This window comes from Marmota monax, unplaced genomic scaffold (genome assembly GCF_021218885.2).
Source record: "Marmota monax isolate L192 unplaced genomic scaffold, Marmota_monax_Labrador192_F-V1.1 WCK01_AAM20220418_F8-fsc00065, whole genome shotgun sequence".
NCBI classification, from domain to species: Eukaryota; Metazoa; Chordata; class Mammalia; order Rodentia; family Sciuridae; genus Marmota; species Marmota monax.
The window spans coordinates 8,399,691-8,425,479 of NW_026694038.1; the positions used below are offsets into that span (position 1 = coordinate 8,399,691).

Below are 25,789 nucleotides of genomic sequence, written 5' to 3' on the forward strand. Positions count from 1 at the left end.
GAGGAAAGGTTCTGTGGAACAGGCAGATTTTCTATTGAAGAAAACCTATTAGATAATTATTACCTAAAAGACTCAAATACTTCCATTTTATAGATGAATCAGGAACTATTATAAGCACCAACTGTAAAATCCTTGTCTAAAAGCCCAGCACTAGAAACATCTTCCCAGGCTCCTCCATTTGAGGAACCCAAGGCAGAGTCTGTGCCAGCGGAAAACGTGTCTGTCCCAGTACTGACTGAGTTGGCACTCAGAGTAGGCCTTCTCTGCATTCTGGCCAGTTACCACTAAGTCAGTTCTTTTAAGTGGATTTTTGTTAATGAACTCCTCTCATATGTTTTCTTGACCTCACTTCAGTCCTTCTTGTGGCACCTGTAGCAATAGTATTGCAATCTACTGGCCATGTGCCTCTAGGCTCCCCTCCCACATCTGTTATGTATTCACCATGGATACCATAGCATACCAGTGTCTCAGATCTGCTTATACTTAGAACTATTTGAGAAAGGGTTTCTTCCTAGTGAAGCAAGGCTGTCAGTTCCTCTCACCGCAGCTCTAGCAAAATGTGTCTAAGAAATGCTGTCTTAGGATTCACACCGTGAGATTCTATTATGGGGGACAACAAGACCCTTTTGGCATTTCAGCAATCAAACTCCCTATATGGAGAATCAAGCAATATGTAATATGCTGTGACCCTTTCTCCGAATCAAAATGGGAAGCAGAAATGGAATATAGAAGGCCATCAAAGTCCTTATTTGCTAGAGAGGAAATTAAAGCTAATTTCTAACTGGATTATCTTTCATTGCCTCTAAAACGTCTCCCTCAATCATTTTGCCTATGTTAGGAAAAATTCTGTCTTATCTTAAAAACAACAGTGTGTTCAGCTTAGACACTTCAAGGCTGACATTAAGTGGGACTGTATGCATGACACTGGTCTGTAAATTGTGCCTACCATACAACTATCCTGGTTAGAATGTTGATGACCATCATCTGCTGTGTGTGGTAATTAATATTGCCAGGGAGGCAGAGACCCATCTTCAAGAACTTTGCATCAGGCTTAATATTTGTCTGGCACAACCCCTGCTATACCCATGACTGTGTTCAATGCTCAGATGGGTGGCTCTCCTCCTATGGCTCTTACTCCTATCTTTTTACCAAAGTCATGCCAGTTGCTTCTACTCTACTCTTCAGCAACACTTCCAAAGTCACACTGAACCTTTTACTTCCTGGAACTGTTTCACCTATGCAGTTAGTTAGTTAGTTCCCCCCATCCTAGCTTTGACCAAATGTTCCTATTCATCCAATTCTTACCACCCTATTCCACCTTAGTATTTATTCAATATTTATTTATTCAGCAGATATCTTGCTGCCTTTATAGCCACACTGAGCTCTTTCTTTATTTCTCTTGTTAAGTGCCATTCCCCGGATTACCCAGGATTGTCCACTGTATTCTAGATACGTCTCTCCAGTACTCTTGACATTTTTCTTAAATTCAGGGAAAAAGAATGAAGGAGAAAAGGAGAGAATATAGTGTTCTGGGACAACTGGTGAGAAGGAGAATGGATCTCTGATCTCCTGGAAGAGAACAGATGATTGCTGAGAAGCCCTTCTCCCATTTAAAACTTTATTTTCTAGCAAGCATTCCCATCACCTCTCAGTATCTCCAGGCAAAACCTGATGTATTATTTCTGGACCAAGACAATTAGGAAGTAATTGCACCTTTTAAACTTTGCCCTCCCTCTTCCATCAGCTGGAAATTGTCACCCAAAGTGACCATAGAAAACTTGTGAAGATATGTTGAATGTAAGAAATAATAAAAAAAAAAAAGAAAAAGAAAACTTGTGAAGATAGCAGAACCTCTGTCAGTCAGGCAGTGACTGAATGACTATGTGGAGCAAAGCCTCAGGCAGACCAGAAACCCCAGGATGGATGGATACACAAGTGAGGAAACAAATTCTATTGTTTCAAGACATTTAAATTCTGCATGTATACACAACAGCACCTATAAATAGATTTAAAGGGTGAAAAGGCAAAGGGAAAACACTTAGTGAGAGTGCGCATTATTCACCAGGTATCTTTGCCTCTATGCTTTCATCCAGTTCTCTCCATAGTCATGGGAAGATAGATCCCATTTCCAGATTCACATAAGACAATTAGGGTAACTCATCATAAGATCACAACCAATTTCTTCTCAGGTTTGTTTTGAAGTCCTTAGTTTAAAATTGTAAAGGACTAAGACATTTGTAGCATTTTGTATTTTGGCATTCATAATAGATCTTACATATTTAAGAGAAAAATTATGAATGGGGCATAAACCTTATTCAATTATTTAAAACATACGTTAAGAGTACTCTTGTAATATACTTTTAATTTTAAGATATACTTCTTTCCACATGAGGACCAATCACCTGACAGGCCTCATGATTTTAGACTTTTCACCCAGAGCTGTCATTTCTCTGATCACCTCTTAACAGGTCTTTGTACATCTGCTGTGTCCTGGTGTGCTGTCAACATAGGCCCGCTCTCCTACCTGAATACACTAGAAACTTAAGGATTATTGCTCTGCATAATCCACATGGGTACATGCTGCTTACATTGGGGGAAGGAGGAGACAAGAATAGAAAGCGAGCTTAGACCAACAGGAAAGGTATGCTGAAGACACAGGAGTAAGAGTGAGGACAGGGAAAACGGGGAAGAGAAACACAGGACTGGAGGATAAAAAGAAATAGAGAATTGAAATGAGTGCCTCTCTGGAAGGAGAGGGTAAGAAAAATCATCAAACACGATGAAAAGAGGCTTAAAAGCAAAATTTGAAAAGGAAGAAAGAAAAGCAAAAAAAAAAAGAATTGGGAGATGGAAGAAAATAAAAGGATGAGTAAGGAGTCCAAAGAAAAGTCACCGTTCTCCTCACAGCCTGGTGGGATCCTTCCATTGGCTGTGAAATATCCCTCCTCTAGCTGGTGACCAGAGTCCCTACTTCACCTGACCCCTCCTTTTCCCTAGGGACTAGTCTCATGTCCAGACCCTGGGGAGGAATGTCAATGTGTCCATCTCAGAGATAATCATTTATCAAACATAAAGACTGTATTATGTTTAAATTATTCATAAGGTAATTTAAGATTTGAATTTTTAAAATTTCTGGGACCAAACCATTCTTTCAAAATTTAGGCTACATGATATACTTAGTTTTTTTTTTTAATTATTTCAGTTCAACAAATCTCTAATGATGGCTCTTCAAGACTGAAATTCATTTTATTTTCCTGCGCCAGCAAACAAATTGGGTAATGTCTAGTTTAAAACTGAAATTACTAGGTCTTCTTGGCATAATACCGTCTCTTCTAGTACGTACTTACACCATCCTTCTGAAATTACAGTAGGAAATGATATATTTTAGAATATGTCTGTGGTCAGCCATTTATCTATATTTAGATATTTAACAGGAAAGCCAATGGCTTGACCAAAAGTGTCTTTAGTTCTGAGTCCAATATAGGAATTTTGAAAGAGAAGATACAGGGTTTCTGTGATTGACCATGTAGAAAGGGTCTTAAAGGGAGACTAGAAGGAACGCAGTGTATATAGCCCATGCCCATGAGCAGAAGAGAAGATGCTGCATAGGAAGAAGAGAGATAAATTAAAAGTTTCCTTTTCTGCATCCCACAGCTGTGTGCCAAGGTGACTTCTTGTGAGACAGAAAACAGGGATGTCAACACTCAGCTGAGGAGAGCAAGGCCCCCAGAATTCCTAAACACTGCAGAGCCCTGAAGTGGGGCTGACAAGGTTGGAAGACCAGAAATGTGAGTATTCAGGCTAAGACTCTGCCTTTTCATGTGCATCTCCAGCTGGCCTCCTCTGTAGGCCAATTTTCACAAAGAAATAACGTTCTTGTGACTTCCTTACTGCACAAGAGCAACTAGAGTAATGCAAAACACTGCATTGAAAAACAAACACTGAGTGGCCACTCAACTGAATCTTGAAACGTGCACACTTCCAATTTGTGCTTCAGCCAGATAACAGTTGATGCATGGCCTTGTGCTCTGAGGAGGGCTGCTAGTCACTGAAACTACAAATGCTAAACCTTACATGACTAAGACATAATGTGTAGGGATAGCAGAACATAAATGCACACATGTAGGAAGCCATGAAGCAGTGGAAAGCCCTGGATAAGGTGAGGGCTTGTAATGCTGCAAGGCAAAGCACTGTTTGCCTTGCAAGCAGAACACACAAATATACACTCATATAAACAAAAAGTTCATGAAACAATACTTATCTTTGTCATGACATGTTTAAACATTAACCATTGTTCCGTTAATAGTGCGCATTCCCCAAAGACCAAGGATCAGTAATATAGAGGAATGTATAACGGATCAGTCAATTGGTCAAGTGATTCCCTATCATCAGAAAAACAGACTCACAACCTGAATAAAACAATTACACAACATGGTTCTCCTTCCATCATCCTTTGAAGAGAGACTGCTCTCAGATAGAGCTGGGAACTGAATATAAGGGAATAAATCATAATTTACTAAAGCCCCTACTTTGATAACTCTTTCACAATGTTCATGGTGTTAAATGTATGTGTGCAATGATTAAAATATTCCAGCTACAAAGTTTTCCTTATGTAGCTTCATTTATTTAAAAAGAAACGAGCAGCCCGATGCAGTGGCACACACCTGTAATCCCAGCAACTCAGGAGGCTGAAGCAGGAAGATCCCAAGTTCAAAGTCAGCCTCAGTCGCTTAGTGAAGCTCTAAGCAATTTAGTGAGACCTTGTCTCAAAATTTAAAAAAGGGGCTAGGGATATATCTCAGTGGTTAATGACCCCTGGATTCAATCTCCAGTACCAAAAAAGGGAAAAAAATTGAAAAAACAATTTTCCTCATTTCCAATAAAATCTGTAAAACTATAGTTTTAACAAGTGTTCTATCTACCACCTTCCTATCTTTGAATAATTCAGCATTTTATTATTTATAAAACTTATAAACTCTTTAAGGCTTTTTGACCTACAGTCTATTCTTCACTTCAATAAAGGTTTTGTACACAAACCAAAGTTCTTATGAAATATATGCACTGAAACACAGTGACTATAATTACAGTGATTCTGAAGACTGAGGCAGGAGGATCACAAGTTCAAAACCAGCCTCAGCAAGTTAGCCAGAACCTGTTTCAAGATAAAATTTTTAAAAAGGACTAGGGATGTAGCACAGTGGTAGAGAGCCCTTGGGATAAATCACCATATTACACACAAAAAAAGCATGCATTCATAAAGAAATAAAATTTTAGTTTTTGTCTGGTAACTAGAGATTCCCTAAACAAATACAATTTTGAAACACTTGAACTGTCAGTGTATATTAAATGTTTGACAGTACCCATTCACTCAGTCTAAATGAAAAAAAATTATTAAAAATAGACTATTCTAGTTAAAATGTCAACTTTAAAATGGTTTAATATATGTATTTTTCAAATAATTTTGAAGAATAACATAATAGTAATTCCTACATTAACAAAAAGAAAATTGGCAGTCAAGTTTTTATTTTCTTCTTTTTGAATCTCCAGCCACCCATGTGATGTATTTAAGTTCTAATTCTAAACAACAGAAAAACACAGAGGAGGTGGTGGCCCAATTTCATGAGGAAAGTTTAAGGGTAAGAAATCCCATGTAATTATTAGGATCAAGAGAAAAGCAATTGAATAAAGCCTCAAATCTTGGGTGTAAGTAGCAGAGTGTCAACCAGCAGTTGGTGTTTTTAAGCACAAAGAAATAGTATTTCTTTAATGTAATGACCGTAGGCTGTGGGTTATAAGCACAGGAATGCTAAGCCAAAGTCATGCAGGCTTCCCCTGCCTGTGCTCTGCTCTGGTTCAATAATGTAAACTTTACATATTGTATCTATCGATGTATTTAGTTGACAGAATAACTTCATTTGTAAACTTTGTTGACCAACGTCAACTTGGCACAAGCTCATCAGTTAATTAACTGTTAACAGATTCTTCTAGATATGACTGCTACACGGATATTTTATCTTCCTGTTAATTAGTAATTATGCACTGGCAAGAAAAACAGTGTTTCTTTCCAATTATCCCACAACTCAGTGATTATTTAAACTTGGCTAATTAGCATTAGAGGGCTATACATCTTCTGGGCAAATTGTGTTTGATAATCCTTATTAAAATATACATGGCGGTTGTTGACTTGTAACAGGAAAAAAAAAGTGGCAGTTCAAAGGGTATTAGATATAGCAAGAGGCAAATGGGGGCCCATTAAAATTTCCCCAACTGCTCTAATGAGAATGCCTAGGGTCATTTCTGCCTAGTTTACCATCTGTTTGCTTTCTGGCATGTGGCTCTGGTGTGAAGGGAGTGTCCTGAAGCCCATTTGGCTTATCACTGAGTAATCCAGGGGTCTGAAGCAATTTAGCCAGTTATAAAGTGGCACATTAACATTAGAAGTTTACACATGCAAAATGAAAAACTTTTACATATAAACATGATGCCACAGAATGACAAGGGTCTTGATTTTTGCACTTTTACAGAGGCAGGCAATGCTTAAGCATTGAGAACTTTTACAAACAATGTATATGAAATACAGTATATGCTTTCCACTTGCCCATAGTTTGTGATAATTGAAAAATAACTACCTTTCAATAGTTAGAATCCATCACCTGGAGCACATGTTAAAAATTAAAATTACCTGCATTAAGACAGGTAATGGCTTCCCAGACTTGACACAGACAGCCATGACCAAAAACGATCAATAAATTAGAACTAATCAAAATATAAAAGTTTTCAATTGTTGTAAGATACCATTGAGAAAAAGGATAGGAAAGCCATGAATGGGAAATATATTCACAAAATATATGTCTGATTAAGTACTGTACTCAGGCTATATTAAAATTACTATAACTTAGTGCTAACCCATAATGGGGGGGGCATGGGGTGAGTGGAGGAACTTTGAATTGGGCAAAGGGGAGAGAGGGGAAGGGAGGGGGCATGGGGATAGGAAAGCTAGTGGAATGTGACGAACATCATTACCCTAGGTACATGTAGAATTGCATGAATAGTGTGACCCTACTCCTTCATGTACAACCAGAGGAGTGAAAAATTGTGCTCCATTTGTGTAAAATGCACCAAAGAGTATTCTGCAATCATATATAACTGGTTAGAACAAATAAAAATTTAATAAAAGTAATTACTATAACTTGGGCTGGGCATGTAGCTCAGTGGTGCAGCCAAGCCTAGCATGTGTGAGACCTTGGGTTCAATTCCCTGCACTGCAAAAAACAACATACACACACACAAAACACACACATACACACACACACAAATTTATTATAACTCAATAATTTAAAAATCTTTCAATTTAAAAAAATAAGTACAAGATGTGAACAGATACTTGACAAAAGTAGCCAATAAGCACATGAAAAAGTGCATGCGGGGCATGGTGGCACATGCTTGTAATCTAGTCACTCAGGAGGCTGAAACAGGAGCATCAAAAGTTCAAGGCCAGGCTCAGCAACTTAGTGAGACCCTGTCTCGAAATAAAACGTAAAAGGGGTTGGGGATGTGGCTCAGTGGTTAAACACCCCTGGGTTCAACCCCTACCCAAGATGGGATGGATGTATGAATGAATGAATGAATGAATGAATGAATGAATAAAATAAAAAAAACTTCTTCACATCTTTAGTAAGCCAGAAAATTCAAATTAAAACCACACTAAGATACTATCACACATCCACCAAAATGACTAAAATTTAAAATACTGACAATACCAAATGTTGAAAATGCAGAGCAATTGCAACTCTAATACTTTTGGCAAGAGCATAAAAAAAGTACAAGTATTTTAGAAAGAAGTCTGTTAGTTTCTTAAAGGACAAAACCTAACAACACCACTACTAATCATTTACCCATAAAAAATGAAAACATTCACAAAAAATTATACGAGAACATTCCTAGCAGCTGTATGCATGATAATCATGGGATGAGTGGAGGAACTTTGGATTGGACAAAGGGGACAGAGGGGAAGGGATGCCCAAGGATAAGAAAATAGAAAGTCAAAGGAATACTATTCAACAATAAAAAAGAACAGACTATTGTTACACACGATGTGGATGAATATAAAAAAAATATATACTGAATGAAAAAAACCAGACAAGAAAAGAACCATACTGAATGGTTAATTTATACAGAGTTCTAGAACAGGCAAAATGAGTCTATGGTGGAATTAAATCAAAATAGCAATTGCCTCTGGGAAGTCAGGGGGAGTTGATGGATAAGAGGAATGAAGGAATTTTCTGGGGTTATGGTAATAGTCAATATTTTGATAAGAGTTTGGGTGACTCAGGTGTGTACATTCATTAAATCTCAACTCATGTATCCTACAATTTATACACAATGGTATATATATTTATATATACAATGGTATGTACCACTTATATACAATATATATATGTATATATATATTAGACCCTGCCTAAAATTTTTATATTTTTGAAAATTTTCATAATAAAATATCAAAAGTACATTGATATTATTTCAATCAAGTCCCTATGCCTAAAGTTACTTTAAATAAATAGCACCAGTTCATTAGATGAGTACCTACACAAAACATTAAACCTTGCAAATACAAGTATGGCAGAGCACTTCTTTCATCAATTCACTTGGTCATATCAGCCTTGCACATAGGGCAGTAGGTGCCACTGCTTTTGTGTACAATATTTGTAGCTCCATGACCATGCTTATTTGGTGTTCCTTAGATGTGTGCTTCTGAGGTGTGTGTTCCAAAATCCATTTATTTCCTCTGAACCTACAACTGTCCTAACAGAACTGCATTAAATGTTCTGTACACTGATGAAAAATGAATCTTCTAAGAAAGAGAATTGTGTCAACAGAGGAATGGGTTAAGAAAATGTGGTTTATCTACACAATGAGTTCTACTCAGCCATTATAAAGAATAAAATTACATCATATGCAGGTAAATGGATAGAACTGGAGATTATCATGCTAAGTGAAATAAGATAGACTCAGAAAGTCAAGGAGCAAATGTTTTTCTCTCTTATGTGGAAGTTAGAGAGAGAGAGAGAAGGATTTAAAAGGAGGAAGGGATATCACTAAAATAGAAGGATCAAAAGAGTGGAGAAAGGCAATTGAGAGGGCAGGAGAAGGGGAGAACATTAGGAAATACTGAGGAATGAAATCTACCAAATCTACTGAATTATGGTATGTCCATTATACATATGTGTATATGTATAATGGACATACCATATATATATTACACTAACTGAAATAACAGTAACTGATCAAATTATGTTATATGCATGTATCAACATGGCACAATGAATCTCACTATTATGTATAATTATAATACACCAATGAAAACAAACAACAAAACAAAAAAAGAAAGTAGTGTTGTTATATACAAACTAATTTGAAAGTTTAGAAAACACTAAAGAAACTAAGGAACTGTTGTCCTTAAATCCTAATGGAAAAGGGACCTGTTGAAGACTGTAAAATAAAATCATAAATATTTAAAACCCTATATTTGGACTGCTTCACAAGTCTGTTTATGTTCTTGCCCCATTTTAAGGAAATCAAAACTGGGACCATGGTTTATATAAATAAAACAAAACTCCAGTGGAAATCATAATATCCAGTGGATATTAAAGAATCTTCCTCAGCTGACATCTGAAAACTAGCCAATTTATTAACTAACCATACTATTTAATATCAAAACCCACACAAGCACTACCAATCACCCCTGCTCTCGTCACTCCCTCCTCGTTAGATTGATTCTTTTTTAACAAACTCATTAAAGTGTTCTTTAATTATTCACAGAAAATAAACAAGTCTGTCTAACCAATTTATTTTAAATGATTCAATATGAGTTTTGATCATATTAAATAACAAGTTTCTAGAGTTTGTTTTGTGAGTGCAGAGGTGGGTTTCCAAGTACTTGTGGAAACAAGATGAATTCCTAAATTGTGTGTGTATATCTTTTTAATTTTCCATTGACACACACTATTTGTACGTATTTATGAGGCATGATATAATGATTTGAAGCACATATACAATGTCTAATGAACAAATCAGCACAATTAGTATTTCCATCTCCATAAACATTTACCATTTATATATGTTGGGAATGCTGTATATTTGTATCCTTGTTTCGATTATACTGTAATAATTTTATCAGGCCATTAAAATCGTACTCAAAAATAAAATTTTAATGGCAGCATACTACTATTTCCCCTCAGTACTCAAATTTATTTACTCATTTCTCTATTATTGGGCATCAACATAATTTTCAAATTATGAAGATGTGATTGATCTCAGCTCCTTGTTGAGAAGGGGACAAGAAGAAGAAGAAAGAGGAAAACAGGATCAGGCTAGGAATAACCTTTAAGAGCCTCATAATTATCCTAAAGCTGGTCATTCATCCCATTCTTTAGAAACAGAAAGCCAAACCCCAACTGATCTCTTCTCTATTAGTAACATATTTTTCTCCATTTTTATTATTACTGCCAGAAATGCTATCAGATAACATACGTTCAAAGTTAGGTTAAAAAAGTTCTTTTGAAAATGAAGTAATTATTTTACCAAAAAGGGAGATAAACAAAATATCTTTCCAGAATATGATCTCTGATAGCTACATTTATTTTACTTTTAATTTGCTATTTGCTAGAGTTCATGTAGAGAGGAACTTTTCTGAAAGAGAACCAGAAATAACATAATTAACTGGATAATAGCAACAACATGGTTCTGATGTATGAAAACATGTAGGAAGGAAAGCAGGAGGAGAGCTCCATCTGAACTTTTAGCAAAATATTAACAATTTCTGCTATTCTGTTTTCCAAAATGGCAACTCCCACACAAACAAGTATCTTTCCATTCAGACACTCAAAGCCCTGAAAACAATAATTTAGCTGTGTGCTCTCCTCAGAAAACAGCCTACATGTCTATTAGGCTAAATGCAAAACTGAGCAGAGGGTTGAACACCAACTGCAAAACAGAAGACAAGAGCAGAAACAGAACCCATGTTTGGTGAAGCGCCTGGTGGCACTCCTACGTCTATTTTCAAATGCATCTGTCACATCCAGAACTATTTCCTGGAAGATGCCAAGAATTTACTTTCACTGCTTTTATACTTTTTCTTCTGAAGATAATTATCAGAATTATCTGTAGGAATTGATAATATTATAAAAATGTTTTAAGTGTTTCTTAGAATTAACTGCCAGGAAAGAAGCAGCCAAATTTATTCCAGAGTATTTATAAATTAATTACTGTGAACATGGAACATAAACTCATTTATCATTATCTGGAAACAAAAAAAAAAATAGAACTGGGAAACCTCAAGAGTAAACTACATTACAAGTAAAATGACTGCTAGGTCAGAGTCAACCTTTGAAGTTTATTCCCTGCAGCGTGTATTTGGATCCTATCTCTTGTTAACATGGACAGTCTGCAACACTCTGGAGGAGAGGGTAGAAAAATCGGCATTGTTTATCAGCCAAGAGGCCCAATTCCTCAGAGTTCCTTAAAATTATTATTTGAGAAAGAGAATGAAAAGTATTCTCGGTTCAATTTTCATCTAATGAGGGCTAAGACTGCATTTACTAAAATGTATTTCCCAGAATTCTGCTTTAAAATTTTGGCAGGTGAGAAAGTGCCTGTGTAATGACCTACTGCGCTGTCCTTTGTCATCAGCTCAGTTGTCAGGGCAAATGGCTTCTTAACAACAGAAATAAGGTTGCACTTTGCCAACAGAAGACACTCTACACAAATACAAATTTAATACTAACAGGCCAAATTAAAACATTTTCAAAAATCCTAAGTTGTAAAGCATAGTAGCAACTTCTATGAGAATATGCTGTAACAAATGTGCATTTCCTGACATTCCTTTTTATGAATAATCAGTTACTATGAATCTGAGCACATTCATTTGAGCAGGAATAAGGAAGAGAAAGGAACTAGAAGAATTGCTCTTTCTTAGAAATGTATTTTTAAAGTACCTTTAATGGATTCTGGGTACATTTGTTATCAGGGCTAAATTCCTCTTTCTGGTGGAGTGTCCAGAGAAAATTGGCAAGTAAATTATTAAGGAGCAAAGAAATTGACAAATCTCATGTAAAACATTTTTTTTTTGGTAAGGAAACAAGTGACTTATTTTTAAACAAACATTTACCATTTTCAACTGAACTAGAAATTTTTAAGAGAGGTACTGAAATTAAAGCAAGGAATTGCACTTTAATATAAAGAAATCTCTCTTGATATTATCTTAGAATATTTTCCCAAGGAACTGTAGAGCTGTCATTTATAGAAACTTAACTATGATGTATCATTAAGCTGGACTGAACAATCTCTTGAAGTTCTTTTCTTGATCCTACTGAAGACAATCAATGATGTATCTGAAAGCACTGGTGCTTGCCACCTCCAGGAGAGAAAGGAGCAAAGTGGTTTCCAGGATGATGCGTTTCCTCAGGATCTTTGAGGATGAGATTTACTTATGTTTGTACAGTTTAAAATTCATGTATTGATGCGTACACACATATGTCCATGTATAGATTCAGAAATATCCTCAAACTTAAAGACAGAAATTCATGTTAATTTCTAAGTTTAACCATTTTCAGGTCAGAGCCATTAAACAGGAAATTAATCTCCCTCAGAGGTTTCGGAGCCATTGGTAAGTATTTAAGGAATATGATGATCTTACTATAAGTAAGATCTTTTTTTTTTTTTCCAATTTACACTACTCTCTTTTTAAGAATCTGGTAACCACCAAATACTCACTCACTAGATAAAATGAAGTATATCCATACAATGAAATGCTATTCATCTATAAAAATACATGAAGTACTGATTTGTGCTACTATGAGAACTTTGAAAATACTATTTATGCTAAGGAAAAAAAGCCAGGCCGAAAATATCACATATTGTGTAATTCGATTTAAATGAAATGTTCCAAATAGGCAAATCCATAGACACAGAAAGTAGAGTAGTGGCCAAGGGTTAGGGGTGAAAAGAATAGGGAGGGCCTGCTAACGGGAACATGCTTCTTCTAGAGGCTATAAAAACATTAGGTAATGGTATTAGTTATTGGATTAGGTAATGGTATTGGTTATATAATCCTGTGAACGTATTAAAAATCAATGAAATGCATGCTTTAAAATCGTAAGATTTATAATATGTGAATTATATTTTTAAAAAACATCTGAGAACGGGAAATGATGCCAGAACACCTGGTGTTAGTCCTCATATTTACATATACCACTGGCCCTCCCCAAACCTCACTTCCTTTATTGTCCACTAGGGGCAGGGGCTGAGCCAGCCTCTGCCAGAGGGCCACTCTGGCTTTAAACTAAACGGGTAAGAAATTGAAGGCTCACCCAGCTCGAATTAGAGTCCGCCTCTATTGCCCTTTCAAAGAAAGAATTCTCACTTCTGAAAGTCTTTAAATAATACTGCTTGTGAGCATATAATATATTCTAGTTCCTTGAGGAATAATCTTATTTAATCCATCCAACAATTTTGTGAACTGGGCCCTAAACTTATCCTAATTTTTCAGTTGTAGACACTGAGGCTTGGGGGAGGTAAATATGTTGCCCATGTTAGCAAGAAAGAGGGTCAGGGATGGAACCTGAGCTGCCCAACTCACTCAGTCATGTAATGAGCCATTATACTGAACTGCATCTCTTGACTCACTCATCCACCTTGGCTCCTGCACATCTGCCTGAGCAATTTGTTGATTGATTGCTTCAACTACTTTATATCATGCCCACTATTCTAGTAAGGGATTCTTTACAAATTCATTATTTAGGAGGTAGAAAATATCCCTTAGTGCTTTGCAATATGTCAAATACTAATAATATTGGTAATGCTAGCATAACCAAATGGAATGTATAAAGATCAAATTTAGGTTAATATCTAGTAAATAGAAAAAATTAATGGTGATATCATCTCATCAGTTCTGCTCCTTGTACCACTGACTAGTGTAATTTATTTAACCTAGAGTCTTCTTATTAATTATAGATCATTTATCATAAGCAATAAAAGATCATGCCTTTGAATTATACAAGTATGTTTAAATTGCATTTATTTTGCATTTCTTCCTAAACAGAGGAAATAAATTTAACCAGATAATTCTGATTAGCTTAATTTAGACTAGTAAATAAATACCACTACCATAAGGGACTTTGCTCAATGACATTGCTAGTGTTTGCCTCATTTTTTCAGATATTAGGCCCTAAATGTGTGCCTGCATCCATAATATGTTATGTTCCATAGTTGCAGAATATTTAGATTGAACTGACTGAATTATAGCTAGTGTCAGGGGAGTATGGGGTTTGGGGGTTTCCTAATGACAATTAGCAGAGTTGTAATAGGTTCTACTCAGGGTTTTTTATTTTTATTTTTTTATTTTGTGGGGTGGAGGTACTGGGGATTTGACGTGGTGTGCTTTGACACTGAGCCACATCCACAGCCCTTTTATTTTTAATTTTGAGACAGAGCCTTGCTAAATTGCCTAGGCTGGCATTGAACTTGTGATTCTCGTGCCATAGTCTCCCAAATCACTGGGATTACTAGCATGTGCCACCATGGCCTGCTCTATTTAGTCTTAATGCAAAGAAATCTGCTGGATATGTTCACTAGATTTTCTCCCTAAACTACGATTTCATCAAATATTGCCATTTTTTAGACACAATGCCTTTATTTTATTTATTTATTTTTATGTGGTGCTGAGGATTGAACCCAGTGTCTCACCCATGCTAGGCAAGCACTCTACTACTGAGCCACAACCCCAGCCCCAAATCTTGCCATCTTAAAGAATTTTATAACATGAGTATTGAAAAAATAAACAAAACTACAAAAATTTAAGTGAAAAACTGCTCTACTGAATGCTGTATTAGCTGAACAATATTAGGAACTGGAAAGTACATATGTTTAATTTATACAGGGTTTAACAATTCGAAGTATGGCAGCTATGCATCAGATCTGCAAACTTGATTCTGAAGTTTTAAAGCCAGAGTATTAAATATTGAGTAAAATGCGTTTCTGCCTTGTAAGGCAACAATTTTCATGAAAGGATATTCAAATATCCCTTCATTGAACCGCCACAATAGGCCTTGAAGATTTACATGATTGAGCTGGAATTCAAAGCCAAAGACAAGAGGGAAAGCATCACCCCCCACCCCCACCCCCACACCCCTGGGATGCACAAAGAGATATCCATAATTAAACATCACACTTCCCCAGGGCAGCATGTTTTCTTATATTGACAAGCAAAATGAGGTATTTCAAATCAGGCATTGCTGGGTGTACAGTCATCCTGGGCATAGCTATTGTTTAAATGTATTTCTGGCTATTAGGCATGTGTCTATTTTTGGTCAGTGAGGCATGCATTTTACTTAAAGAATTCTGGTTTTTCATAAAAGGCCTTAGTGGGATTAACATTTCTACAACAGTATCTCAAGAATAACCATGGTCTTATTTTGGCCAGTCATACACACATTTGATATTCAAAGGAGAGTAGGTGTATTTAATACAATTAAAATTAACTCTAGAAGAAAAAAAAAACTTTCAGAAATGCCTATTGGACTATATGCTTTTCTTATTATTTGTCATGGCTAGTTAAACATATCACACACTAATCCTATGTTATGTTGGGAAAATGCCAAGCAAACCATGTTTGCTTACCTTTCCATCAAAACAGTCAGAGACTAATGATAGAGTATGTATTCAATAACTCTTTTGTTCTACATCAAAGAAAACCGCTTCAGGCTGTTCCTAACAGAATCACTAAACTACCAAAAGCAGCAAATCTTTTAAATTTTATCTTCTATAAGTTGCCTCTACTTTCCTACCTGTGCCCTAACAAATAAAATCTTATTTGTTTTTTTAAATTGTAAAGAATGTATTAAACCTAAATCAAATGCCAGAAAGTTATAATTTTTTCCAAAAGTGGTCATTTTATCTAAAAGGACAGTTTTACCTCCTGCTTACCATTGAAAACATTACTTATGAAATTTAACTGTCATCAAGTCAGGCATATTATTAATTTTTTTTATTATTTACTACTATCACATAAATACAGATGAAATCATTTGGATATTACTGGAAGGTAAAAAAGGTTTTACCTATCTATTCATCCATATAAAATTACCTGAATACTTGATTATAGAAGTCAGATTATCATCAGCAGGTTCTACTCATGTTCAGAAGCCTCTTTGGACCATGGAAGCATTGACATTGTATTCACAGTAACAGGAAGGCTAAGTGCAACTTAAGCTAATTAAAACACATTCTAATTCCAGTAAAAAGTACCTTCTCATAGCTCTCAAAGTCACTCCAGAAAAAAAAAATGTTTTAAAGCCTAAATTTCTTAAATAATTTCTAACAATTTCATTCTTAGATTTTTGTCTTGCTAGATAAAATCTGAGGCAACATGACATGAGTACCTTTTATGTTCTTTGAAAATGTCTTTGCAACACACTTATAAATGATCATGCATTCATGATTTTCCTTATTTAATGCCCTAAAATTGACAAATAATAGTTACTTAATTCAACCAGGTCCTCTCAAATCATCTTGAGCTACATATCCCAGATTAATCACACTTTAGAATTAAGGTTTTGTTTGCCCCCCATGGGTGTATACAAGTCCTGGACTAAAGAACTGGCTGCTTTTTTAGTCACAATGGTTTCTAATTTGGGGAAAGCTAATTTTATTGAGTATTTTCTATGTATTCAAAACTTTTTTTTTCTTTATAGTACTGGGGACTGGACTCAGGGGTGCTTTGCCACTGAGCAACATCCATAGATCTTTTCATTTTTTGTTGAGAGACAGGGTCTCACTAAGTTGCTGAGGTTGGCTTTGAACTTGTGATCCTCCTGCCTCAGTCTCTGAAGTCGCTGGGATTAGAGGTGTGCACCATAGTGCCCGGCTATGTGTTCAAGACTTTTTATATAAATCATCTCCTTTAATCCTCAAGGCAATCCAAAATCTTAAGAAGCAGGTTCCATTATCATCACCATTTCATAGATGAGGGAAATAAGCTTAATGAGATAAAGCAACTTAGCTGACATGAACAGCTACTAAGTGTGGGAGTAGGGGGAGATGGGACCAGGATCCACAGCAGGTCCACGTGATTCAACAGTCCAAACACTTACCTCTTATTATGATTTAGCTATTAGCTGTCCCCCTCAAAGCTCATGTGTGACTCAAGAAAGTTTAGAGCTGAAATGACTGGGTCATGAGAGCCTTAACCTTAGCAGTGCATCAATCCCCTGACAGGCATTAGCTGGGTGGTAACTGTAGGCAGGTAAGGTGCAACTGCAGAAGGTGGGTCACTGGGGGCATGGCTTTGGTTTATATTTTGTTTGTGGTGAGGCACACACTCGTGCTTGGGCTCTTTCTCCCTCTCCGCGCCCACCCCCCCCCCATCTTTCTTCCTTGTTGCCGTGAGCTACTTTCCTCTGATATACTCTTCTGCCATGATTTCTGCCTCACCTTGGACCCAGAGCAATGGAGTTAGCCATTCGTGGACAGAGACCTCTGAAACTGTGAGCACCAAATACACTTTTCCTCCTCTCAAAGTGTTCTTCTCAGGTCTTTTGGTCACAACAATGAAAAACTTGCCTAAAACACCCTTCTCCATACAGTTCCTTCTTGCTGCTGAGGCCAGCCTGCACCTGACTTCTTACGCATACCAGAATCCTTAACCACAAAACTGTCTTTCTTCATCCACTCCAGAGCTCTGGTTTGTTCACTACACTGACACCAGAGTGACCTCTGTAAAGTGAAAAGTTGGTCAAGTCACTCCTCAGCTTAAAACTTTCAAAGTCTTTCCCTTCTTTAGGATAAAGACGTAAAACCTATAATATACCAGATGGTCTGGCTGTGGGCTCCTATCCAGCCTTATCTCTTTCCCTCTTGATTGCAATTCCAGCCACTCCAAAGTTTTCTTCAACCCCTAGAACATAGCCAGCCTCTCCCAGGCTGAGAACTCTGCACATTTTGTTCCTCCCTTGGATATGTTGTGCCCCACCTTCCACAGCCCGTTAGCTAAATATTGCCAGCCCTTAGCAAGGCTTGCTATTATATATTTATATGGTCATGTAATCACTGCCTTCCCACTGGACTAGTAGCTCTCATATTTCAGCATGCATCAAAATCACCTAGAGTGTATATTTTTAAAAATGAACATGGGGTCCCACTCCCAGAGTTTCTGATTTACTCTGGAGTAAACCTGTAATTCTGCACTTACAACATCCCTTGTGTTGCTGATGCTAATGCTACAGGACAGAGGCCTGATCCACTATAACAGTTTTCAACCTGGATAAACACCTGAAGAACTTTTAAAATTGCCAATGTTTAAACCCCATGCCCAAAGTTTCTGATTTAATTGGGGTGGGGTAGAGCCCAGGAATATAAATACTAAAATATATATATTTATATGCTAAAAAAAATTATCTAAAATTCACATTTAGAGCTTGAGAGTAGAGTGCTTGCCTAGTATTCACAAGACCACAGGTTCGATCCCCAGGACCTCAATCAATCAATATATACATAAAATGAAATAATATTCACATTTAATTGGGTGTCTTATATTTTTATTTGTTAAATCTGGCAATGGTACTTACAGGTCCTGCTATAACAAAACAGGTAGTATATTATATATTTACACATACACACACACATTAATACATGGTTGTTAACCTGACCTTTCATCTGGACAAAGCACAAAAATGATGGGGTTAAATAAGAGGAATAATTAGACCTAAGGGCAAAAAAATTCCTGAAGTTTTGACCTTAGAAATAGTTACCAACAGATTATAAAATCTTACCTGAGATCTTTTGAAAATGGGCCAAATTCTCAATGTAAGACAATTTAACATGATATTTGAATGATTTCCAGGTTCCTTTAAACTCTGTGGCTATGGACCTCATCGTGACAAGCAGCATGACAATGCAGCATCAACATTATTTCTCTGACATCCGTCAGTAGAGTCACCTGAACAGAGCTACTGCTGGGACTCAGGCAGAGCCGGCCCCTTTTCATATATCAAAAGTAGGTAAAAATTATTTGTTTAATAAGTATCTCAAAGAAAACTAAAATGTTGAACACATGACTGCCTTTGACAATGCAGTTTTATCTTTCTCATTTCAATACAGGAAGTCTTTAGTAGTTTTCCAATTTGAGAGTAACATCAGTGATTTCTGTCTTATATAAACTGGGTATATTAAATTTGTATTTTTGATGCCATGAAGGGTCTACTTAATCCCAGCTTGGCATGTTTACAGCACTCTGGGTAAACTAGAGATTTCCAACCCGAGAATCCTCTGGGATTAATGGCCATCATGTAGCTTTCTGCCTCTCCACATAAGTAATCTGCTAGGCCTCTGATCTAAGGACAAAGACTCCATATAAGTATTTAAAATATTAAATGGTGTTCTTTTATAAATAGTCATAGAATTCAATTATTTTAACAAATATTACTAAGTCCACCATGGAATGCCTAATTGCCAAACTTAACACACTTTTCACTAAAAATTAAAATATCAAAATATAAAACTGTTTATAAGAACAGGTTACTGAATGATTGCACTCAAGTCATAATGAATTCCAGCAACCTAAATGACAGAACTCAGAAATTTATATGAGTTACAGAGGACCAATAGTAACAGTGGTGACCGATGGAGAAAGAGACAGAAAGATCATCACACTGAGCTCATGGTTGGCTAAACATTAATGAGACAGTTCATCTCACCCAGCTTCAAGAATCACTTTGAAAGTTTTTCTCTTAAATAATAAATGTTGAATATTTTAAAACATTTATTTCCAAAACAAAACAACAAAAAAATAACACTTGAAACTAATAAAACATTCACAATTACTGGCTTACCAAATCCAAAAGCATTAGAACCTCCAATGCTCTGTGAAGCTTGAACACTTGTAGAGGTGTACAGTCCTGTCACCAGCAAGCCATCAAAGAAGGTGCTCGTTGAAATTGTCACTGAAATACAAGTGAAAGGGAAAAATTATCTCGATTAATACAGTCAGAATGAGATAATTTATGTAGTGTCAGACATTATCACAATAATCTTTACTCATTATTAACAAATTTTATATGCTATACCCAATTAGAAATGTATGTGTGTTTGTGTGTGTGTGTAATCACAGCTGAGAAGAAAAAAAACAAAGCTCAGAACTTTAACAACTATAGTTGTTTGTCTTAATACAGCAGTCCTACCTTTTGCATTCATTTATACTATATGAAAAATCTGAAAATAATGTAGTATTGAACAGATGCTTTCCCCATCTCCTCCACCACCCCTGAAGGCAGTGAAAGGCATTGCTGGAGTTTTGGCATTAGGATGAAACACTTTTTTCTTTTTTTTTTTTTAAGTATTCCATACTGTAGGAAACAATCTTATATCAGCTGAAAGAAGAACAGTAAGACACACTGCATTTCTTATTATGAATCTACACTTCATAGATGAGTTCCCTGAAGTTTTTTAACAAAGAAGACTAATTTGCATGAAGATAGTCAGTCTCTCCCTCTCCAGAACAAGAAAGGAAGACCACCTCATGCTCTAGTTACAGAACAAAGTCTACAGGAGGGGTCCAAATGTTTTCATAACTAAAAGATCAGGATTTGCTAGGAAGAAAAGAGTCAAATCTATCTGTATGCTATTCAGGTTTGGCTTCTTAAAATTTTGTCTTGCTCACCATCCTAAAAACTGACCATAATTTCCTGCTTGACATAACATTTTCTTTTGCACGGATTTGATAAGATCAAGATGATACCATTTATAGGAGGAAGTAGGGAGAAGGTAATGGCATTATATTGTAGAGTTCAGAACTTGGCTATCATGCTTGGTGGCAATAGGAAAATGGCCAGAGTGGCATTAACTTTGATGGGAATGTTTAAATTAAACTGCAGGGCATCCAGCAGTGAGTAGAGCTGAACAGTCTGAAACATGCATATCATAAAGCATAAAGCAAGGAACATCTATCAGTATAACAGCCTGCCATGCTACCCACCTCCTGCAAATGGCACTGAATATTGGAATCCATCACCTTTCCTTTCTCTAGTAAAAAACAGTAGCTAATGTTTTTGAATGCTAGCACATGAATCACTCAGTTGGGCTCTGAGTTAAGTAGGTTTCACATATTATCTCATTTAACCATCAAAGCACTTCTGTAAAGGGAGTGTTGCCATTATTCTCAACATATAAATAAGGAATTTATGGCACAGAACAATTAAGAACCTGCCCAGAACCATCTGCTATCATCTAAACATTTTAATGCTGTTTACTTAGGTTCTCTTCTATTTTTTCTCTGTTCCTCTCAGATCAAGTAGCCAAGTAGCCATGATCAAACCCTTACTTCCTAGCTCTCTTCTCAAATCATTCATATGCATGAAAAGTAGTTTTACAATAGGAAAGTGAAAGCCTCAAGAGTTGATGTCACTGTTATTATAAAGGACCAAAGGCCACTGGGAGATAACTCTTGGGCATGGTGGACAAAACCCAAAGACAGGTAAGGGTAAGGTCTGGGTGCTGGGCCTCTGTTGGTTGGATATTCTTGGTCCACCCACTTCCTCTCCTTGGTCTAGATTCCTTCATTTGTAGAATAATATCCTAAACATCAGTCCACCAGACTCCACTTGGCTCACCCCAGATTCCCACAGTTGGTTTAACTGATGCCTCTCTCCTTGGAGTCATGGAGTTAATCTTGACTAAGACTAGAAAGTCCTTTAATTGCTTCTGGCCCTCCCCACTGTGGGGTTTGGAATTAAGTGACTTCCTGTTAAGATGACCTTACTGACCAGACTTTGATGCTGTGTCTCTGGCCATCATTCACAGTGAATCACACCCACCCTGCAGTGTCCCATGGTGGAGTCATGTACAGCCACTTCCTCACTCCACAACACTCTAATCCAGGGAAGCAGCAGCTGGGCCGATGCACAAGCACCAGCCTGTGGATTCCTCTCTGGTCCTTAATGCTTCTGCTCTGGTTTCCATAGCTAAGATTCCACAAAGTGTGAGGTTACAGGTTTGGATAAGAGGCAAATCTGAATTTTGTTCTACCAGTCTTTCCCTCTGATCAGCATGTGACTGGGGTTTCTTAGATTCTTCATTTAAAATGGAATGATAATACTATCAAGTTTACTTTGAGAATTAAAAGCAAATATAGTTACTATGTACCTCTCTACCAACATATCTATCACCTGAACACATTATCAAGCATTCAGTAAACCATCAATAAAAGTCAGTTCCCTTTCCTTGCCCCCTCTCAGACCCTGAAGCCCTGACTGGCTCTTCCCTTCATGAGAAAGAGAGTTCTATACAAATATCCTGGCATCTGCCTCACCAGAGGCCTCGGCATGTCCAGTCAATGGATTATCCATGTCCAAGTCCTGCTGCCTGCTAGGATTCTTATGTGCCCTCCCAACCCACTACTTCATTTCTGACCATGTTTCCCACCTGGGCTGACCTGTGATCTCAGTAGGCCCAAGACAAGCGAGAAACCCCAGCTTGTTGGGAATTTGCTCTCCCTCCTAAAAGGTATTCTTTAAGAATGTCCTCAGAGCAGAGGCTCAAGACTCTTAGAGAAGGGCTGAGTATGAGAAGCATGATGGGTGGCAACTCTCAGTATTTCCTCTACTTCCCTCAGAAATTCAGTTCTGGTCCCAAAGGGGTAAGCCTGTCCAAAAGAGAAGGCCTTCTCTCAGCAAAAGAGAAGCCCTTCCATGTCTATCATGGTGATGGATTAGTTCAAGTAACTGATAGCTTGTCCATACCTGGTGATGTTTTCATCCTCTAGAGATGTGCATCTAGGAAACTGCCCGGACAGACCATGGCTCATTTCAGTACTGAGGTGCCAAGGCCAGCAGAGCCCCTTAGATGCCCATCAGACTGTTAACTCCATGCTAGGCATCCCTCTTATCTCTACCCAGTGCCTCTCCTGCCCTGGAGGATGAGTATGTTCTGCTTTTAACTCCTCTACACATCAAAATGCCTGTCCAGTTTCAGATCAGTTCTTTCCTTTACACAGATTCTCAGATGCCAAAGCAGCAAGGGCTAGTGAAGACAGCTCAGGGTAAGAGGACTGAATTTATTTCCAGTGTGAATGTTATTTTGCTAGGTCAGATTAGGACAGTTTTTCTCTGTTTGGTTCTATTCCTAGTAGAGATGTGAATACCTATTATTTAGTACTGCTAGGTATACTTAAATATGTGAGAAGTCATTTTTAAACATTGAGTGTCTTAGAATAAAAAATGGAATTACTGAGAAAAACACTTACGTCTCTAGAGTCTCTTGGCTTTAAATACCATCCATAAGCTGACCACTTCCAAATTTCCATGTTCAGTTCAGGCTGCTTTTCCAATTCCAGATGCACAGGAAGCTGCTGTTCATCACCCCCACTTGGATGTCCAAGGGACACCTCAACTTCAACATGACCAACACTTTAACATCGACTCCTCCCCCACCCTACCCCCTACACCCACAGAGCTGCATCTCCTGCAGCTCTTCCCAATTCAGATAATAGCAACATCACCTTTCCTAATATTCAGGCCAAAAACCTCTGGGTGAAATTTGCAATCACCTTCCTCCCACAAATCCACAAGTCAATCCTGTGGCTCTGCCTTCAGATTATATCCAGAATCAGGTCACTTGTCACACTACTCTAAGAATCATCATCTCTCCCATGAATTATTTCATTAGATGTCAACCTGCCCTTCCTAGTTCCGCCCTCACTTCTCTATAGTCCATTTTCACTGTGAGTCAGAACTATTGTTTTAAAATATACATCTGGGTGGGCACCATGGCACATGCCTGTAATCTCAGAGGCTCAGGAGGCTGAGATAGGAGAATCAAGCAGGAGGGCCTCAAATTCAAGTCCAGATTCAGCAAATTAGTGAGGCCTAAGCAATTTAGTGAGACCCTGTCTCAAATTTTTTAAAAAGGGCTGGAGATATAGCTCGGTGGTAAAGTGTCATTGGGTTCCTGGGTTTAATCCCCAATATATAAATAAATAGATAAATAAATAAACAAACAAACCTTCTGATTGATGTCACTGTTCTCCTTAGAATTTTCTAGGGGCTCCATATTTTGCTCAAAGTCTTTTTATTTTTTATTTTTTTTGTACTGAGAATTAAACCCATAGGCATCATTTTACCACTGTGCTATATCCCTAGTCCTTTTTAATTTTTGAGACAGGGTCTTGTAAATTGATGGCCTCAAACTCTCATTTCTCCTGTTTCAAATTACTGAGTGTGGGATTACAGGAATGCACTACCACTCAAAGTCAAAGTCTTTACAGTGGCCTACAAAGCAGAACATAATCTGTCTCCATGCCCTCTCTGGCCTGCTGGCTCACATACATCAAGCCTTCGCATGAACCATTTCCTCTGCCTCAGACTCTCTCCGATGTTGAAGGGCCACTTCACTCATCTCCCTTAAGCCTCAGTTTGAACATTACCCTCCAGTGAAGGCCATCTTAAGGACACTATTTAAACCTCAGACAGCCCCCTGTCCACCTTCCCCCACTTGACTCTCCTTTTCTCTTCTTCGGTACTATAAATCATGTTATTACCACCTAACAGATGGTACTGATTTAGCTATGTATACTATTTTTTGGTTATTATATTTATTCTCAGTCTCATTCTGAATCTTGAATGTTTTGTTCGATGATATATCTTAAGTGTGTAGAACAATTCATGATACTTTTAAGTGCTTGGTAAATGTTTAGTAAATTACCAACAAATAACTCATTCACATAGAAGTAGGGTGAGGCTGTCTTATCTTCCACTTGTTTCCAGAGAAGTATGTTGTAAATCCTAGACTTTTATGTGTCAGGGAAGCCAAAGGGGAAAAGGGAGACAGAGAAAAGTTGGCTATTTAAATATGTGAAATATTTTCCAGAGTGCATGGCAGATCAATGCAGAGAGAAGCTGACTAAAAGGCCAACCAAAGAAATCTGTAGAAAAGGCAGGCTGACTTAAGGACACGATACCTTAGCTATCACATGCTGAATGTTTACATTAATCATCCAAAGAAAAAGTTCCCTTGTTGGAAACAAATTGATTATAATCTATTTCTGTTTGCTTGGGTCGGGATTTTAAAGTAGTTTTTTTAAAATGTATTTGCCTTTGGAAAAATGCTGCTCTATTGACAGCATCAAACAAGCATTCCTTTTCCTCCTCCAAACAGATGTAATGAATAATCCATATGTGAACTGCTCTCTGTTTTTAAGAAAGAGGAAATGCAGCCTGACTCTTGCGGGATTTAAGACATACCTTTCTGATCACTAAGCTCCCTTTTACTCAAAAAGACAATGGATCCAGTTTCTGTATTTTAAAAAAATTAGACCATGGTGGATTCCCTGTGAGGGTGTAGGAAATTTCAGACTGTCTGCAGCTGGCATGTTGTCACACACAGCTCCAGCAGTGAACACAGGAGCAGTGCAAGGCACCACCAACACTCAACTGTCAGGAGCACCCTTCTCCCAGCTCCTTTCCCTTTCACTCAAGTCCTTCTTCTAGTCTCTACTTGCAGCCCCTGCTTAATCTGCCAGCATTTCTTAAAAAGAAGAAGTTAAATGCACAGAAAGAAACAATTGTCTCAGGTATGGGGGCTGCTCTGGCCACAGTCTCCAAAGCTGTTGTCGTCTGCATAATTCTGCTTCATCAGCCTTTCCAAGTTTCAGAGCTCACTGGAGGCCGCCCCCTGACCTGATCCTCTGATTCCCTTCCATAAAGCGGCACTGGCTCTTCCCTTCCTGTGCCCTGACCTGACT

General features: G+C 37.4%; 1 protein-coding gene across 1 annotated transcript in view; it reads right to left on the bottom strand.

Moving 5' to 3' along the window:
- Reln (reelin) overlaps positions 1-25,789 on the bottom strand; it is a 473,157-nt gene that overhangs the window by 383,121 nt on the left and 64,247 nt on the right. The window contains exon 2 of the mRNA XM_046464128.2: positions 19,887-19,997. Within this exon, the coding sequence (XP_046320084.1) occupies positions 19,887-19,997 (111 nt within the window). The remainder of the gene's footprint in view (positions 1-19,886; positions 19,998-25,789) is intronic.